The sequence below is a fragment of the Pseudophryne corroboree genome, chromosome 5, assembly GCF_028390025.1.
Source record: "Pseudophryne corroboree isolate aPseCor3 chromosome 5, aPseCor3.hap2, whole genome shotgun sequence".
NCBI lineage: Eukaryota > Metazoa > Chordata > Amphibia > Anura > Myobatrachidae > Pseudophryne > Pseudophryne corroboree.
In genome coordinates this window covers 158,227,838-158,248,742 of record NC_086448.1, presented here as the reverse complement: position 1 = coordinate 158,248,742, position 20,905 = coordinate 158,227,838, and the positions used below count along the sequence as shown (strand labels likewise).

The window sequence follows — 20,905 nt, the reverse complement described above, 5'->3', positions numbered from 1 at the left end:
ATTTGAATAAGTAGCTGTAGTTGTGCAAGGGTTAACGAGTCTCGGGCAAGAATTTTGACACCTGAAATCAACTGAGTCGGGTCACTTGCATATGACCCACATGTATTTTGCCTTGCCCAACACTGGTTTAGGCATGAAATAAGTTGCCCAAGTGGGCACCTTAACACTATCATTTTCTATTATGAATAAGTAGCTGTAGTTTTGCAAGGGTTAACGAGTCTCGGGCAACAATTTTGACACCAGAAATCAATAGAGTCGGGTCACTTGCATATGACCCACATGGATTTTGCCTTGCCCAACACTGGTTTGGGCATGAAATACGTTGCCCAATTGGGCACCTCAACACTATCATTTTCTGTTATGAATAAGTAGCTGTAGTTTTGCAAGGGTTAACGAGTCTCGGGCAACAATTTTGACACCTGAAATCAATAGAGTCGGGTCACTTGCATATGACCCACATGGATTTTGCCTTGCCCAACACTGGTTTGGCCATGAAATATGCTGCCCAAGTGGGCACATACACAGTATTATGAATTACTAATTTGAATAAGTAGCTGTAGTTGTGCAAGGGTTAACGAGTCTCGGGCAAGAATTTTGACACCTGAAATCAATAGAGTCATGTCACTTGCATATGACCCACATGGATTTTGCCTTGCCCAACACTGGTTTGGGCATGAAATAAGTTGCCCAAGTGGGCACCTTAACACTATCATTTTCTATTATGAATAAGTAGCTGTAGTTTTGCAAGGGTTAACGAGTCTCGGGCAACAATTTTGACACCAGAAATCAATAGAGTCGGGTCACTTGCATATGACCGATATGGATTTTGCCTTGCCCAACACTGGTTTGGGCATGAAATACGCTGCCCAAGTGGGCACATACACAGTATTATGAATTACTAATTTAAATAAGTAGCTGTAGTTGTGCAAGGGTTAACGAGTCTCGGGCAACAATTTTGACACCTGAAATCAACTGAGTCGGGTCACTTGCATATGACCCACATGTATTTTGCCTTGCCCAACACTGGTTTGGGCATGAAATAAGTTGCCCAAGTGGGCACCTTAACACTATCATTTTCTATTATGAATAAGTAGCTGTAGTTTTGCAAGGGTTAACGAGTCTCGTGCAACAATTTTGACACCTGAAATCAATAGAGTCGGGTCACTTGCATATGACCCACATGGATTTTGCCTTGCCCAACACTGGTTTGGGCATGAAATACGCTGCCCAAGTGGGCACATTCACAGTATTATGAATTACTAATTTGAATAAGTAGCTGTAGTTTTGCAAGGGTTAACGAGTCTCGGGCAAGAATTTTGACACCTGAAATCAATAGAGTCGTGTCACTTGCATATGACCCACATGGATTTTGCCTTGCCCAACACTGGTTTGGCCATGAAATACGCTGCCCAAGTGGACACCTTAACACTCTGTCAAAGTCAGAAAAATATCACGATGCACACTGCCATATTTGCACCTCATACATGTCCGCTCTGCGCATGCGTGCGCTCTCCCGTGCGTGCGCATACTCGCTGTTGCGGGCACCCGCAGGCGCACGGTATGCGCATTTACGGTAGAGTTCGTGTGCGTCTAGCGGGCAACTCGTTCATAACATATTTTTACTATATAATGTATTTTGTAGATTATGGTCCCTTTGATAGATTCTGAAAGTTTAGTTAATGTAGCATGTTCCTGGACAAAGAGATGCCTCATTGTTTGATACGAAGGGTCAGACAGGAGTAATACAGTGGTGTTTAGTATCCATCAGAAGAGTATTTAATTAGCAATATTCCGGTGTTGGTTTGAAGCAGATTAATCGCTCGTGCGAATAGTTATGGACATAAGAAGTTTATGTCCATTTACTATTATTTGCACTTACTTATCCATGCGGCGGGAAACCTAGTTTCCCACCCACCTGAGCAGTTGGAAATTGTCACAGCCCACCTGTATGAATCAACCTATGACCTTTTGTTATAATGCGAGGAGGAATTCCTGTGTCCAATGAACAATGAGATTGTAGGGACCATTGAATTGTATTGTGTGTGGGGCATAAATAGACAAGCCGATCACATCCAGCTCACTCTTCAACGGTTCTCATTGCTGATAATCGGGAGCTGGATGTCCAGAGGCGCATGCGATCGTTCCCCTTTGTGCGTAAGTTTTTCTCCGCAATCATATTGTCTTCCTTGTTATTCTGAGCCATATCTCTCCATATCTCTCTCTCTCTCTCTCCTCTTCTTTTTCTCTCATTGTCCCTTAAAACGTAATTGTATTGTATTGTATTTTACTGTGTAGTTATCTGGTTAGTTAGTCTATGTTATATTGTAGTGTATGACTTGTAATTGTATTATTCTTTTTCAAGTATAACATTCATAATAGGCGTTAGACCCTAAGCACGGTATTTGTGTATTTCTTATAGAGTTAAGTATTTTCAGAGTGTCGGAGACGCTCGAACAGGTTTTAAGTTAATAAGGTTACATTGTGTTGCATCTACACTCTATCTCTGCACCAAGGTTTACTGCATAACACACTGTTTTATGGTATAGTTACAAAGGTTTAACATTGTGAGCGTCTGCGCCGCTGGTGATCTCCTCGTGGTCCCGAGCGTTCGCATCGCTACAGTAAATCATTACGTTAGTCGGCAGCCAATAGCGTGCCTGCCTGTGATCTCTCGGCCGTGAGCGAACGTGACGCTTGAGCGTCTCGACCACGGCTAAGCGATTGTTACGCAACGTGCGTACCCTTGCGGTACTCCATACGTAAATAGCGTACAGTGTTCTTAGACCTCATAAAGGGTTTTATATAAGATAAATATTTAGCTTTATCAATTGGCAGCTCGTCCAGTCCTTCACATATCTCTGCTAGGTAATTTCAGCAGACATTATCCATCAGCAAAGGGCGGGAGATCATATTCTTCGCAGTGCTGACGGGATAAGCGTCTGCTTCGCTTAGTAAAGGGTGCTGAAGGAATCCGGGAACCGGAGGTAAGAACAACACACTAGTGTCTTTTAAAACTGTTTATTTCTGTTTTGTATACACACGCATATATCTGCATTCCTTTTTCGTGTATATTCATATCACTCTCCTGTTTGCCATTGTATAATTGATAAACGTGCTAAGAGAGATTTGTCGCTATTTAAATAGTTGAAGTGTAAAAGTTATACACTAAGGGGTAATTTGTAAAACACACACACACAGCTTTACCTGAGATACAAGAAAGACCTGTGTGGGGCTTGGTAGATGATTACAGTTAAAAGAATCATCTACATTAATAAACGTGCTAATTGTATTTTGTGGCCAGCGTACACGTGTCTCTAACAAAAGGCTGAGACTCGCGAACACAACCCAAAGGCCGACGCACGCAGCGTATATTACGCAACGGAGCGTCTGGGTACGCCCACCGAAACTCAAATCGCACAATAGCATTGTTTTAGTGGGGGCGGTATAGCATAGCCACGTGATAATAGCACAAATTGATTTCAGTTTTTCCAAAACTTAGTTTAAATACCTTACTTTACTGTAATGCCTCTGGGGACAGCTATCAGACTACGGGAAATGATTTTTCTGATCAGAAAACTATAAGAATGATAGTGGGTTGAAAACGGTATGAGTGTATTGAATCCCGCTTTGTGAACTGAGTGATCTGGGTGATCTTTGGTGGAACGTGATGAGCACGGTCTGAGTGAAAACGTGCAACAGAGTGTGATAAAGTTTTCGTTGTATTACGCTCTGGCTGTTTTGGAGCACAGTAGGGAGACTCCAATGATCCTACCATTTATGGGCAACAAGTGTTTATAAGTGGTACGATTGGACCGCACGGTTGTAGGTGTGACCAATAATGCAACGTGATACGAGGTAAATTGCCCTCATACGTGTTGTGGGAAGCACATGCAAGCGTGATTTGTGTAAAGAAAAAGGAAGGGAATTTTCACTGGTCACAGGAAAATCTCTAGAGATAGGGCCTGCAACGGTTACACGTGTCTGCTAGAAGGCGGACCGGAGATACCCGGAGCAGAAGAAGCTGGTGGAAGAGCTTGGAAAACTCCCACCGTAGACTGTGTTTGGTGCATTTTAGGAAGTTTTTCTGTGTAAGGTCCACAATGGAAGCCAAGTGCACAACACAGGGACGTTCAGCAGTCAGGGTTCAGACTGCAGAGGCTTGCAGACCCCGAGGGTCTGCTCGGTTAGTAATGTGGAGGAGGTATGGTCCCCACACTGAGACCTTTTGTGATGAATGGACACGAATGACTGCGGGGGATAAGGCACCATTTCCCGGGATAGGTAGTTTTGACTTAGAGGTATTGCATAATTTAAGGCAAAGGATCTGTCTCATAAAATCCTGGAAACAACGAGTTAAACATGATGATTGTTTGCAGATATGGCTACAGGAAAGTGACATGCAAAGAAATGTAACTTACATACCTAACTTTCATCTTGAGAGGAGAGACATGGCAATGGAGAGGATTATGGTTGCGGAGAAAGGCACAATGGGGTGCGATAAAAGTGCACTTAGTAACTATATTAAGAATGAATGTAACAAACGTAATAAGGTTTATAAAAATGAAAGTGTTAAATGGACAACTATTAACCCATGCAAGTCGCACCCCTTGTTAAACTTTCCTCAGGAACACCAACAAGAAAGTGAGCCCAGCACAATGTCGGAGCCTTTTCCAGCAGCCATCACACAAGACATCCAGGTGGACGCGACCAAATCGGTAAAGACTGTAATCAAACCCCCTAACGGAGGGTCAGGTGAGGTCGTGTCCACAGGTACGTATGGTATTATACATCACGCACAAACAAATGTACCTCATATCGTGGAATCAATTCAGAATGACGTTACTGGACTTAATCCTGTCAGGGTAATTGCAGTACCAAATGGGAAAACTGACTCTTCAGGAGTCACTCCTGTCAGGAACATCGCCATGTACTGCCCCTTTTCCCGAACAGAATTAAGAACAATTCTGTCTGAATTTCCTGATCCCAGGAAAGACTTAGTTGCTTGTCAAAAATACATTAGAGTGCTAGGAAACACTGCAGAGCCAAATAACAAAGATTGGAGGACAGTTTTGAGGGCATGTTTACCCCCCGATGTTGATTCATTGAAATTTATCGCTGATTGTAAGCTAGATGAGGAAGTACCACTAACAGACAAGTATAACCAAGATAATGTAAAAAGAATCAATCTACAGTTGAAAGAATATTTTCCTGCAGTAGTAAAGTGGAATAAAATCTTTACAATAAAACAAAAAGAAGGTAAATCCGTATCAGAGTATTTTCACCGGGCTCTGCAGGATATGGCTAGGTACACTGGTATAGATGACATTGAAACTAACGTACACCACAGAGAGGTAGCTGTGTCTGTATTAATGGACAGCTTAAAAGACACACTAAAAATTAGGGTACAAACCTCTATACCTCATTGGAGAGGTATCTCGGTGGCTGCATTAAGAGAGTCCGCTATCGAGCATGACCAAAATATCCAAAGAACCAGGGAAGCACAGGGAGAGCGGTTGATGGTACTGAGCATCCAAGCACTAGAGGAGGCATCAAGTCGACCGGAACCCCAGGCCCCTAGCACATGGAGAAAGCCAAGGATTTGTTATCATTGTAGAAGAGAAGGGCATTATGCCAGCAACTGTAATAACCCACATAAAGTCAGACCCCCTAGACCAAGAAATGAGCAAAATTATAACACACACAATTATAATCAGGGATCTTACAGGAAGAATTTTGGGCCACACCCATGATATGTAGTCAGGAAAGGTGATCATTAGGACTGATGGTAAGCCTGAGGTAACGGTTAATAAATTGGGAGGTCATTCACTGAAGACACAGGAATGACAAGGTGAAACGTTGTAAATGTATTTGTGAAAAAAAAATTTTTTCTCTCTCTCTCCCCATCTCTGACGATTATTAGTAAGGACTCAAACATTGCATATCCACTTGGTCTTTGCAGAAGTCTACCAAACCCCAGCATGACCTATCCGCATCAATGTATCCTGGCCAGATACAGACAGTGGAGTAATGCAGGTGCTGGTGGGGAGGGACTGCGCAAGGAAACCATTGGACATGTAGATATGACAGCCTGATGATCTGACAATGTTTTAAAAAAATGTTCGAAAAATGTTTTTTTTCTCTTTTCCTATTGCTGGTTATTGTTGATTTATGTAATATATATATGCATATGAATTGTTCTCTCTCTCTTTTTTTTTTTTTTTTTTTCCTCTCTTCTCACTCATGTTTTCATGGTTTAAAGATGGTATGTCATACATCAGCTAGACAAATGGTAATGCAAGATTTTTGCTCCTTACAGAAAGATCGCTGGTTTGGAAGAAATATTGCATCACCGGAATGTTCGTTTGGAAGACTGAGAGACAGCACCTTTGAGATGACAGCAGAAAAAGAAGAACAACAAGACTAGAGAACTTAATTATCGTAACAAGTTTCTCTCCCCCCTCAAACTGTTTTTCTGTACCCCATTACAAATTTCTTCTTTTCTCCTCCTGTAAGATGGACTTGCCACAAGAGACTGTGATATGGATTTTCCTGTTGACCCTGATGTTGACCAGAGCAGTCTGTTTCGGTGAGAGTACCAGTGAGGTCGAGAAAGAAGTTTTGACACCAGAAAGGTTCCAATGACTAAAACGGAGGTGTAAATTTCCAATAGCAACACAAGCACCGAACAAAGGCGAGTACCGGAAACAATCTAACAGCCATGTTATTTGTAAACATTTTTTTTTGGATTGTTAGCTGAAGAAAACTGTATCTGTAGGCTCTGTGACAACGTAGTTGAGGATGGGTGCATTAAGAAATGCCAATCCAGTTTTAACATCCACATGGACCGGCATCCATTGAGTGACTATCACTCCTTAGTGGGTAGTGTGTTAAATCAAACAGATTGTTGGGTATGCTCTCAAGTACCTCAAGGTCATAGCAAATCTGGACTAGTACCATTTCCTTTAACGATAGGGGAGGTACTTGAGCTAAAGGGTGGGAGACCGGTGGACAGGAGGTTTAATATCTCCAGTCCTCCTAGTTTGAAGCTCCACCAATATCATGTGGATAGATCCCTAATATGTTTTAACATTACCAATCCCCGAAAGCCGGGAAGTTGGGAAGTGTCATGGAGCAACCAAACCATGACCTTTTCATATAGAGCAGATAGAATGCCTACAGATACAGAACTTATACGCCACATAGCCAGTAGAGAAAAATCTTTCCGATATAGGTATACCCTAGGAAGTAGGATTACGAGAGTTGGAGAGGTATCACCAGGATACTGCGCACATATCGTACAAACTGGTACGTGTACTAGACAGATGGGAGAATTAGGGTTAGGAGATTTCACATGGAAGATGTGTAATATGGTTATGTCCTACTCCGTCCCATATGTTCTCCCCGATGATGCATATTTCATATGCGGGAGGAAGGCGTATAAGTGGCTTGCCCCAAACTCTGAAGGATTGTGTTATATTGGAAAAGTACTGCCTGAGGTAATGACTGTATCACATGCCAAAATGAAAGATATACACCGTGTTGCCCAAGCTCCTTATACTCACACCCATTACGAGCACGTAGTTAAACGGCACCTGATAGAAAGAACAGAGCATCCGGCCTCTGACTTGATCCATGAATCCACCGGGATTCAGTTTCTAATCGCGTTAGATTTCACTCGCACCGCCAGAGGAGTGTTGAATTATAAATACATCTCTGCGCTTGCAAATTTGTTAGATGATATCACTGAAATGTATGATGACACGTTTAGGTATACTGGAAGAGAACTTCAAGCTTATAAAACAGAACTGGTCCAGCATAGAATGGTTCTCAATTACCTCACAGCAGTGACAGGCGGATATTGTGTCACACTGGCAACGCAGTACGGCGTGAAATGCTGCACATATATAACGAATAGTACCGAGGACCCGGTCGAGGTCATAGACCAAAAGATGGACGATATTCTCCAATTGAAGTGGGAATTTCGCAGGAGACACAATCTCACTCTTGCTGCTGTAGGTAATGAGCTGACTGGTTGGGTGTCATGGTTGAACCCGCGAAATTGGTTCTCTGGTTTAGGAGAATGGGCTCAAGGAGTCATAATGGATGTTGGGAAGTTTCTTCTATGTATCTTGGGTGTTGTCATAACGATTGGCTTGATATTTAGATGCGGTCAGGCTTTAATGAAGTGCAAACGTAGTACCAGAGTAATGAGTTTAAGGAGTGAGGAAATAGTAATTCCAATGGATTTGATTTATGACCCAAATGTAGAAACAATGATGTGATGAAAATGCGATTTCTACGGTCCGTTTCTTTCACCTGTTTTTCCGTTTTCCTCCAAGGTAAAAAGACCCACTTGGACGAGGAATTTGATGAGCCGATATACAGACAACAGATGGATTAAAGAAGAAGTTTTGACAACCTTATACACAGATTTTTGATGAACTATGCCATAGATCCCCAGTTTCCCTAGAAATTTTAAAATTACGCTAGCCCAACACTTTTGTAAATCTATGGACATTGACAAAGCTTTTGCTCGCACCTTTTGGCAAAAGCACAAAGAAGACTGCATTCAACAGACACCGAACAAGACTTCAACCGACAAATGTTCATTAACCTGACATAGAATACCACTGCATTTACCGTAATTATGTCTTTTCTTCATCTCTACAACCTTCAGGTAATTACACACATAGTCGATAGGGAATACAGGCACAGATATCAGCAATCACATATTCCCCCATTCATGTATCATCAACTAAAATGTGCTCCCCCATTTTGTTGCAACCAAAACCCGAAAAGAGCTCGGTAAAGTTTGACAGCCCATCCACAGACCCGTACCACGGGATAAGAAGGAATTCAAATGTATACTTCGCAATACCTCGAAGCTTGATTTAAAACACGTACGGCACGATGATACATGACCCCCAAACACGGATTCATACACACATGCTTCTGCTATCTCACTAGGTCATACCCTTTTCCTACCTTCTCCTCTCCTCCCCTACCCAACCATGGAAATGTATTTACACTTGACATATATTTTTCTCTTTTTGAAATGTTTTAGAAGGTGGCAGTTATTGTTGACTGCCAAAGGGTGGACTGTCAAAGTCAGAAAAATATCACGATGCACACTGCCATATTTGCACCTCATACATGTCCGCTCTGCGCATGCGTGCGCTCTCCCGTGCGTGCGCATACTCGCTGTTGCGGGCACCCGCAGGCGCACGGTATGCGCATTTACGGTAGAGTTCGTGTGCGTCTAGCGGGCAACTCGTTCATAACATATTTTTACTATATAATGTATTTTGTAGATTATGGTCCCTTTGATAGATTCTGAAAGTTTAGTTAATGTAGCATGTTCCTGGACAAAGAGATGCCTCATTGTTTGATACGAAGGGTCAGACAGGAGTAATACAGTGGTGTTTAGTATCCATCAGAAGAGTATTTAATTAGCAATATTCCGGTGTTGGTTTGAAGCAGATTAATCGCTCGTGCGAATAGTTATGGACATAAGAAGTTTATGTCCATTTACTATTATTTGCACTTACTTATCCATGCGGCGGGAAACCTAGTTTCCCACCAACCTGAGCAGTTGGAAATTGTCACAGCCCACCTGTATGAATCAACCTATGACCTTTTGTTATAATGCGAGGAGGAATTCCTGTGTCCAATGAACAATGAGATTGTAGGGACCATTGAATTGTATTGTGTGTGGGGCATAAATAGACAAGCCGATCACATCCAGCTCACTCTTCAACGGTTCTCATTGCTGATAATCGGGAGCTGGATGTCCAGAGGCGCATGCGATCGTTCCCCTTTGTGCGTAAGTTTTTCTCCGCAATCATATTGTCTTCCTTGTTATTCTGAGCCATATCTCTCCATATCTCTCTCTCTCTCTCTCCTCTTCTTTTTCTCTCATTGTCCCTTAAAACGTAATTGTATTGTATTGTATTTTACTGTGTAGTTATCTGGTTAGTTAGTCTATGTTATATTGTAGTGTATGACTTGTAATTGTATTATTCTTTTTCAAGTATAACATTCATAATAGGCGTTAGACCCTAAGCACGGTATTTGTGTATTTCTTATAGAGTTAAGTATTTTCAGTGTCGGAGACGCTCGAACAGGTTTTAAGTTAATAAGGTTACATTGTGTTGCATCTACACTCTATCTCTGCACCAAGGTTTACTGCATAACACACTGTTTTATGGTATAGTTACAAAGGTTTAACATTGTGAGCGTCTGCGCCGCTGGTGATCTCCTTGTGGTCCCGAGCGTTCGCATCGCTATAGTAAATCATTACGTTAGTCGGCAGCCAATAGCGTGCCTGCCTGTGATCTCTCGGCCGTGAGCGAACGTGACGCTTGAGCGTCTCGACCACGGCTAAGCGATTGTTACACAACGTGCGTACCCTTGCAGTACTCCATACGTAAATAGCGTACAGTGTTCTTAGACCTCATAAAGGGTTTTATATAAGATAAATATTTAGCTTTATCAACTCTCATTTTCTATTATGATGGGATGGGATGGTAAACCTATCTATGTTTAATGTATGTATTTATTATAAGTTTCTTACATAGGGGCTAATTCAGGTAGGATCGCAAATTGCGATCCAAACTGAATGTTTACGATGGCCCAGCTGGCGCATGCGCAGCACCTGTCCTGTGCATGTGCCCGTCCTGCACATGCACACACAATTTCTGCTGGGGCGAGGGGGGGGGGGGCGCACTTTCTGTGGGGGGGAGTGGCGCATAAAAAGCAATCGCCTCTGCCTGTCAATCAGGCAGAGGCAGTCGCTGGGTGTGGGGCAGCGACGCTGCCTTTCCAGGGAGCAGACAGAACGTTGCGGCAAACGGCAGTCAGGGCGCCGCAAATGGGGGTCATGTCATAGGCGTGATTGCGGCAGCTGTGTTATGTCACATGCAGCTGCCGCAATGGGTAAAATGGCACCGGTTCTCCTGCGGGCGCATCTAAGCTGTGCCGGCAGGAGGCATCAATAGTTTTTACGATGAAGCAGAAATCGCGAGGTGATCACAATTTCTCTTACATCCTAGAGGATGCTGGGGTCCACATTAGTACCATGGGGTATAGACGGATCCACCAGGAGCCATTGGTACTTTAAGAGTTTGAGAGTGTGGGCTGGCTCCTCCCTCTATGCCTCTCCTACCTCCTTTAGAAAATGTGCCCGGAGGAGCCGGTCACAGCTAGGGGAGCTCCATAGGAGTTTCTTTAGTTTTATTTTTTTAAATAGAGTTTAGGCACAAGGAGGCTGCTGGCAACAGCCTCTCTGCTTTGTGGGACTAAGGGGGGGGGAGTAGTGTCCGCCCTGCGGGGTCTGAGCCACTATCTCCGCTGACAGGTGTCAGAGTCGAAAAATATCATGATTCATATGCCTTGTATTAACCCCAATGCACGTGCCCGCTGCTCGTTCACGGACTCCCCTGTGCGTACGCATCCCCCCAGGTTGCGTAAGGGACGCTCTGACGTCGCCTGCGCATGGAGATGGGTATTTACGGCGGTGTTTGTGTGCGACTAGCGAGCGACTCAATTGCTACATATTTAACCAATATAATGCGTTTTATAGTTAATATTCCCCTTAACAATGTCAGCAAGTATGGTAAGTTTAAAACTTCTTGGACAGAGAGATTCCTCTTTGCATGCTGGGAGGCTCAGACAAAGGTTGGAGGGTAGTGTTTGGTGTCCAGCTGTGGGGTATTGAAGGGGTGTTGTGCCTATGATAGTTGGGAGGGATTTGCATAGTTGCTGCTCATGGTTATGCACAGAAGTAGAAAATAAGATTAATTGCATTCCGAATAAATTACACATAAGTGCAGGGTAGGTGAATGGAATTCAGTCATTTCTTTCCCACAGACTGAATACAATAGCCTTATTTACACTAAGTTTGAGATTCTATGAAGAGGGCTTACACCTTTGTTTATGAATAGAACCAGGTTTCTCTCCAGAATAATGAGTGCTGAGTAGTCAATTGTCTCAACTGAAGGTGGGGTAAACAAAGCCCAGAGACAGAGTTTGTTTGGAAGATCCAAAACAATAGCTTTCCTCAATATAATCAGACAAAGAGGAATTTAGAATACTAACAAGTCCTAGCCATCGCCCACTTCTTGAACTAACCAATGATCCCAGGTGCAGTACATGTCCCACCCCCTAACCAATGGAAAGAGAGCATGCAGTATCTATTGTAGTATGTCTTGAGTTAGTAAATAAATATAGCTTGCAATAGGCTTGGTGACACAAGACTCTGCAAGGTTTTCACACTGAAGGCTAGAGCCCTGGTCCAGGTTGCGCCGGCGAAGTCATTCCCACGTGTGTAAGTTTCTCTGTGACCACCTTATTCTCTGTCTGTATTTGCCATACACTCTCTCTCTCTCTCTCTCTCACTGTTATTGTTTATGATTATGCCGCTATTGTATATTCATGTCTAGATATTCTGTTTAGGTATTAATGTTAGTCTTGTAGTGTATAAGCTGTTAACTGTTTTCTCCTTTTTCATACAAATTATCGTAAGTAAAGGTTTTGGAACCTTAGCAAGGTGTCTGTGTTTCTCTAGCTAGTACAAAGGGTTTCTGAGTATCTCAATCACTCAAACAGCTTGCTTAAATATCCAGGTTAACCAGTGGTATATCATTACAGTATCTCAATACTAAGACTTACAGTATAATCATACTCTGTGTTTAAGGTTTAAAAGGTTATTATCTGTGTGTACGCTCGCTGTGTGTATTCCGTACACTCAGCGCAGCGTTTGTACGTGACTTGCGTGCCACGTGCGAGGTCTTTGTACGCAAATAGCGTATGAAGTGCGTAGCACGTGCACGTGGTTAAGCGGCCACTACGGCTACACGGTATTAGTATATAGCTAATGTTAAAAGGTAGAAAACTGACTCTATCAGCAGTGTCTGCTCAGATGGGTTGCCTCTGATTAATTCTCAGAGAATCCCACTGAAGTTCAAAGATATTGCCTGGCTTTCCTTCCAAGGGAGACTTTATGTGCGGGGTAATCTCAAGTGCCGAAGTGCCGATGATCGTGGTTGCCCACGTGAGGAATGTCTAGAGGAGGAGGAGACAATGGACCACTTCCTCCTTGAGTGTCCCTTCAATATAAAGGTTTGTAAAGTGGTTTCAAGGGCCTTGCGCATCCCGTGCCTTTCGGGGCATAGTTACCCTGAGTGGGTTTATGGGACGCTCAAAGGGTATAAAGGATATGATTTAACCACAATTTTTTTAGTTAGTTTAGCAATTAGGTTTCACACATGGGGTGCACGGTTTCAGGTTTCCCTTAGAGCAAAGGTCCTCCCCTGTGAAGTGGTGGAGGGAAATATTCTACACGAGATTAGGGGGATGATGGATATGGACTGGAGGAGGTTGGATGCTGTCGAGTGGTCCAGGCTCTGGCGCCACTTGAAACCCCCTTGAGTGGGTAGCAGAAATCCTTTTCTTGTTCATCTTCTGGCTTTGTTCTTCACCTCCCCGTAGATTTACTTTTTCTGTTTTTTTTTTTTTGTTGAGACGGTTTACATGTGGCTAAAAGATTTCATTCATTTTGTCATTGCTTGTGGTTATGGTGTGTATTGTTTGTATAGTAGGTTGGTTTTGTCTAGATGATTTGTGTTAAGCTGTACTGGCAGTGTGTGCAGCCATACAAGCTTTGTTGCTTTCTGTTTGGTTAGATAGACAACAATTCAGTGTATACTGTGTGTCTTGTTTTATGAATTTTACCATATTTATATAATAGATGTTGCAATTTTCTTATTAAAAAGATACCGACTCTATTGATTTCAGGTGTCAAAATTGTTGCCCGAGACTCGTTAACCCTTGCAAAATTACAGCTACTTATTCATAATAGAAAATGATAGTGTTAAGGTGCCCACTTGGGCAGCGTATTTCATGCCCAAACCAGTGTTGGGCAAGGCAAAATCCATGTGGGTCATATGCAAGTGACCCGACTCTATTGATTTCTGGTGTCAAAATTGTTGCCCGAGACTCGTTAACCCTTGCAAAACTACAGCTACTTATTCATAATAGAAAATGATAGTGTTAACGTGCCCAATTGGGCAACGTATTTCATGCCCAAACCAGTGTTGGGCAAGGCAAAATACATGTGGGTCATATGCAAGTGACCTGACTCAGTTGATTTCAGGTGTCAAAATTCTTGCCCGAGACTCGTTAACCCTTGCAAAACTACAGCTACTTATTCAAATTAGTAATTCATAATACTGTGAATGTGCCCACTTGGGCAGCGTATTTCATGGTAAAACCAGCGTTGGGCAAGGCAAAATCCATGTGGGTCATATGCAAGTGACCCGATTCAGTTGATTTCAGGTGTCAAAATTCTTGCCCGAGACTAGTTAACCCTTGCAAAACTACAGCTACTTATTCATAATAGAAATGATAGTGTTAAGCTGCCCACTTGGGCAGCGTATTTCATGCCCAAACCAGTGTTGGGCAAGGCAAAATCCATATGGGTCATATGCAAGTGACCCGACTCTATTGATTTCTGGTGTCAAAATTGTTGCCCGAGACTCGTTAACCCTTGCAAAACTACAGCTACTTATTCATAATAGAAAATTATAGTGTTAAGGTGCCCAATTGGGCAACGTATTTCATGCCCAAACCAGTGTTGGGCAAGGCAAAATACATGTGGGTCATATGCAAGTGACCTGACTCAGTTGATTTCAGGTGTCAAAATTCTTGTCCGAGATTCGTTAACCCTTGCAAAACTACAGCTACTTATTCAAATTAGTAATTCATAATACTGTGAATGTGCCCACTTGGGCAGCGTATTTCATGGTAAAACCAGCGTTTGGCAAGGCAAAATCCATGTGGGTCATATGCAAGTGACCCGATTCAGTTGATTTCAGGTGTCAAAATTCTTGCCCGAGACTAGTTAACCCTTGCAAAACTACAGCTACTTATTCATAATAGAAAATGATAGTGTTAAGGTGCCCACTTGGGCAGCGTATTTCATGCCCAAACCAGTGTTGGGCAAGGCAAAATTCATGTGGGTCATATGCAAGTGACCCGACTCAGTTGATTTCAGGTGTCAAAATTATTGCCCGAGACTCGTTAACCATTGTAAAATTACAGCTACTTATTCATAATAGAAAATGAGAGTGTTAAGGTGCCCACTTGGGCAGCGTATTTCATGCCCAAACCAGTGTTAGGCAAGGCAAAATCCATGTGGGTCATATGCAAGTGACCAGACTCAGTTGATTTCAGGTGTCAAAATTCTTGCCCGAGACTCGTTAACCCTTGCAAAACTACAGCTACTTATTCAAATTAGTAATTCATAATACTGTGTATGTGCCCACTTGGGCAGCGTATTTCATGCCCAAACCAGTGTTGGGCAAGGCAAAATACATGTGGGTCATATGCAAGTGACCTGACTCAGGTGATTTCAGGTGTCAAAATTTTTGTCCGAGACTCGTTAACCCTTGCAAAACTACAGCTACTTATTCAAATTAGTAATTCATAAAACTGTGAATGTGCCCACTTGGGCAGCGTATTTCATGGCCAAACCAGTGTTGGGCAAGGCAAAATCCATGTGGGTCATATGCAAGTGACCCGACTCTATTGATTTCTGGTGTCAAAATTGTTGCCCGAGACTCGTTAACCCTTGCAAAACTACAGCTACTTATTCATAATAGAAAATGATGGTGTTAAGGTGCCCACTTGGGCAACGTATTTCATGCCCAAACCAGTGTTGGGCAAGGCAAAATACATGTGGGTCATATGCAAGTGACCCGACTCAGTTGATTTCAGGTGTCAAAATTCTTGCCCGAGACTCGTTAACCCTTGCACAACTACAGCTACTTATTCAAATTAGTAATTCATAATACTGTGTATGTGCCCACTTGGGCAGCGTATTTCATGGCCAAACCAGTGTTGGGCAAGGCAAAATCCATGTGGGTCATATGCAAGTGACCCGACTATTGATTTCTGGTGTCAAAATTGTTGCCCGAGACTCGTTAACCCTTGCAAAACTACAGCTACTTATTCATAATAGAAAATGATAGTGTTAAGGTGCCCAATTGGGCAACGTATTTCATGCCCAAACCAGTGTTGGGCAAGGCAAAATTCATGTGGGTCATATGCAAGTGACCCGACTCTATTGATTTCTGGTGTCAAAATTGTTGCCCGAGACTCGTTAACCCTTGCAAAACTACAGCTACTTATTCATAATAGAAAATGATAGTGTTAACGTGCCCAATTGGGCAACGTATTTCATGCCCAAACCAGTGTTGGGCAAGGCAAAATACATGTGGGTCATATGCAAGTGACCTGACTCAGTTGATTTCAGGTGTCAAAATTCTTGCCCGAGACTCGTTAACCCTTGCAAAACTACAGCTACTTATTCAAATTAGTAATTCATAATACTGTGAATGTGCCCACTTGGGCAGCGTATTTCATGGTAAAACCAGCGTTGGGCAAGGCAAAATCCATGTGGGTCATATGCAAGTGACCCGATTCAGTTGATTTCAGGTGTCAAAATTCTTGCCCGAGACTAGTTAACCCTTGCAAAACTACAGCTACTTATTCATAATAGAAATGATAGTGTTAAGCTGCCCACTTGGGCAGCGTATTTCATGCCCAAACCAGTGTTGGGCAAGGCAAAATCCATATGGGTCATATGCAAGTGACCCGACTCTATTGATTTCTGGTGTCAAAATTGTTGCCCGAGACTCGTTAACCCTTGCAAAACTACAGCTACTTATTCATAATAGAAAATTATAGTGTTAAGGTGCCCAATTGGGCAACGTATTTCATGCCCAAACCAGTGTTGGGCAAGGCAAAATACATGTGGGTCATATGCAAGTGACCTGACTCAGTTGATTTCAGGTGTCAAAATTCTTGTCCGAGATTCGTTAACCCTTGCAAAACTACAGCTACTTATTCAAATTAGTAATTCATAATACTGTGAATGTGCCCACTTGGGCAGCGTATTTCATGGTAAAACCAGCGTTTGGCAAGGCAAAATCCATGTGGGTCATATGCAAGTGACCCGATTCAGTTGATTTCAGGTGTCAAAATTCTTGCCCGAGACTAGTTAACCCTTGCAAAACTACAGCTACTTATTCATAATAGAAAATGATAGTGTTAAGGTGCCCACTTGGGCAGCGTATTTCATGCCCAAACCAGTGTTGGGCAAGGCAAAATTCATGTGGGTCATATGCAAGTGACCCGACTCAGTTGATTTCAGGTGTCAAAATTATTGCCCGAGACTCGTTAACCATTGTAAAATTACAGCTACTTATTCATAATAGAAAATGAGAGTGTTAAGGTGCCCACTTGGGCAGCGTATTTCATGCCCAAACCAGTGTTAGGCAAGGCAAAATCCATGTGGGTCATATGCAAGTGACCAGACTCAGTTGATTTCAGGTGTCAAAATTCTTGCCCGAGACTCGTTAACCCTTGCAAAACTACAGCTACTTATTCAAATTAGTAATTCATAATACTGTGTATGTGCCCACTTGGGCAGCGTATTTCATGCCCAAACCAGTGTTGGGCAAGGCAAAATACATGTGGGTCATATGCAAGTGACCTGACTCAGGTGATTTCAGGTGTCAAAATTTTTGTCCGAGACTCGTTAACCCTTGCAAAACTACAGCTACTTATTCAAATTAGTAATTCATAAAACTGTGAATGTGCCCACTTGGGCAGCGTATTTCATGGCCAAACCAGTGTTGGGCAAGGCAAAATCCATGTGGGTCATATGCAAGTGACCCGACTCTATTGATTTCTGGTGTCAAAATTGTTGCCCGAGACTCGTTAACCCTTGCAAAACTACAGCTACTTATTCATAATAGAAAATGATGGTGTTAAGGTGCCCACTTGGGCAACGTATTTCATGCCCAAACCAGTGTTGGGCAAGGCAAAATACATGTGGGTCATATGCAAGTGACCCGACTCAGTTGATTTCAGGTGTCAAAATTCTTGCCCGAGACTCGTTAACCCTTGCACAACTACAGCTACTTATTCAAATTAGTAATTCATAATACTGTGTATGTGCCCACTTGGGCAGCGTATTTCATGGCCAAACCAGTGTTGGGCAAGGCAAAATCCATGTGGGTCATATGCAAGTGACCCGACTATTGATTTCTGGTGTCAAAATTGTTGCCCGAGACTCGTTAACCCTTGCAAAACTACAGCTACTTATTCATAATAGAAAATGATAGTGTTAAGGTGCCCAATTGGGCAACGTATTTCATGCCCAAACCAGTGTTGGGCAAGGCAAAATACATGTGGGTCATATGCAAGTGACCCGACTCAGTTGATTTCAGGTGTCAAAATTCTTGCCCGAGACTCGTTAACCCTTGCACAACTACAGCTACTTATTCAAATTAGTAATTCATAATACTGTGTATGTGCCCACTTGGGCAGCGTATTTCATGCCCAAACCAGTGTTGGGCAATGCAAAATCCATGTGGGTCATATGCAAGTGACCCGACTCTATTGATTTCTGGTGTCAAAATTGTTGCCCGAGACTCGGTAACCCTTGCAAAACTACAGCTACTTATTCATAATAGAAAATGATAGTGTTAAGGTGCCCACTTGGGCAACTTATTTCATGCCCAAACCAGTGTTCGGCAAGGCAAAATACATGTGGGTCATATGCAAATGACCCGACTCTATTGATTTCTGGTGTCAAAATTGTTGCCCGAGACTCGTTAACCCTTGCAAAACTACAGCTACTTATTCATAATAGAAAATGATAGTGTTGAGGTGCCCACTTGGGCAACGTATTTCATGCCCAAACCAGTGTTGGGCAAGGCAAAATACATGTGGGTCATATGCAAGTGACCCGACTCAGTTGATTTCAGGTGTTATAATTCTTGCCCGAGACTCGTTAACCCTTGCACAACTACAGCTACTTATTCAAATTAGTAATTCATAATACTGTGTATGTGCCCACTTGGGCAGCGTATTTCATGGCCAAACCAGTGTTGGGCAAGGCAAAATCCATGTAGGTCATATGCAAGTGACCCGACTCTATTGATTTCTGGTGTCAAAATTGTTGCCCGAGACTCGTTAACCCTTGCAAAACTACAGCTACTTATTCATAATAGAAAATGATAGTGTTAAGGTGCCCACTTGGGCAGCGTATTTCATGCCCAAACCAGTGTTGGGCAAGGCAAAATCCATGTGGGTCATATGCAAGTGACGCGACTCTATTGATTTCACGTGTCAAAATTCTTGCCCGAGACTCGTTAACCCTTGCAAAACTACAGCTACTTATTCAAATTAGTAATTCATAATACTGTGCATATGCCCACTTGGGCAGCGTATTTCATGGCAAAACCAGCGTTGGGCAAGGCAAAATCCATGTGGGTCATATGCAAGTGACCGGACTTTATTGATTTCTGGTGTCAAAATTGTTGCCCGAGACTCGTTAACCCTTGCAAAACTACAGCTACTTATTCATAATAGAAATTTATAGTGTTAAGGTGCCCACTTGGACAGCGTATTTCTTGCCCAAACCAGTGTTGGGCAAGGCAAAATTGATGTGGGTCATATGCAAGTGACCCGACTCTATTGATTTCTGGTGTCAACATTGTTGCCCGAGACTCGTTAACCCTTGCAAAACTACAGCTACTTATTCATAATAGAAAATGATAGTGTTAAGGTGCCCACTTGGGCAACTTATTTCATGCCCAAACCAGTGTTGGGCAAGGCAAAATACATGTGGGTCATATGCAAGTGACCCGACTCAGTTGATTTCAGGTGTCAAAATTGTTGCCCGAGACTCGTTAACCCTTTCACAACTACAGCTACTTATTCAAATTAGTAATTCATAATACTGTGAATGTGCCCACTTGGGCAGCGTATTTCATAGCAAAACCAGCGTTGGGCAAGGCAAAATCCATGTGGGTCATATGCAAGTGACCCAACTCTATTGATTTCTGGTGTCAAAATTCTTGCCCGAGACTCGTTAACCCTTGCAAAACTACAGCTACTTATTCATAATAGAAAATTATAGTGTTAAGGTGCCCACTTGGGCAGCGTATTTCATGGCCAAACCAGTGTTGGGCAAGGCAATATCCATGTGGGTCATATGCAAGTGACCCGACTCTATTGATTTCAGGTGTCAAAATTGTTGCCCGAGACTCGTTAACCCCTGCAAAACTACAGCTACTTATTCAAAATGGTGAATTATAGTGTATGTGCCCACTTTGCCAGCGTATTTCATGCCCAAACCAGCATTGGGCAAGCCAAAATACAGGTGGGTCATATGAAAGGGACCCTACTCTGTGAATTTCAGGCGTCAAATGTGTTGCCCAAGACACATTAACCCTTGCAAAACTGAATTATCTGAATAAGAAGCTGGAGCTCGAATAAGAAGTGAATAAGAAGCTGGAGCTTGAATAAGAAGTGAATAAGAAGCTGGCCGAATAAGAAGCTAACTTCAGCCTCGTCCCTAGATCCTACATTTGGTCAGTAGGTACTGGTAGTAGTATGACATTGCAGATTATGGTACTTGTTTATTGTGAACCGAGGGAAGAGAACAATAAAATGCTCATTCAGTTGTAGGAGGTGATGCCAGGCAGAAGCCAGTAGGTGTCGCTGGCACTGCATTTCGCCTTCAGCCGTACCACTTGTATAGGGGGTCCGGCCAGCAGAGGGCGCATAGCCGCTCACATTGTTCTCTGGTGACACTGTGCTGGCGTGAGCGGCGGCTGTGTAGTAATATTACTAGAGTCACCGCTTCCTGGTGCGATGCCAGCTCACTTCTACCGGTTCCTCCACCGCCGCTTCCTAGAGGGATTCGTGTTGGGGGCGACGGTCAGCAGCGCTTCTTGCCTGGCCGCCCTGTATCTGTATGACCGGAGGAGAGAAGAGCCGGGTGAGAACCTGTAGATTAGCCAGCTCAGTACCGACCTCTGCCTCCCCGTTA

The 20,905-nt window shown here is 43.0% G+C and overlaps 1 protein-coding gene across 2 annotated transcripts in view; it reads left to right on the top strand.

Annotated features, from left to right (window-relative positions):
- The first annotated feature begins 20,620 nt into the window (after positions 1–20,620).
- EXOG (exo/endonuclease G) overlaps positions 20,621–20,905 on the top strand; it is a 79,212-nt gene continuing 78,927 nt past the window's right edge. Inside the window, exon 1 of one of the 2 annotated variants that reach the window (XM_063921836.1) lies at positions 20,621–20,854. In XM_063921836.1, coding sequence (XP_063777906.1) covers positions 20,728–20,854 — 127 coding nt within the window. In that variant the 5' untranslated portion in view covers positions 20,621–20,727. The remainder of the gene's footprint in view (positions 20,855–20,905) is intronic. The other variant, XM_063921837.1, reaches the window with a different exon arrangement.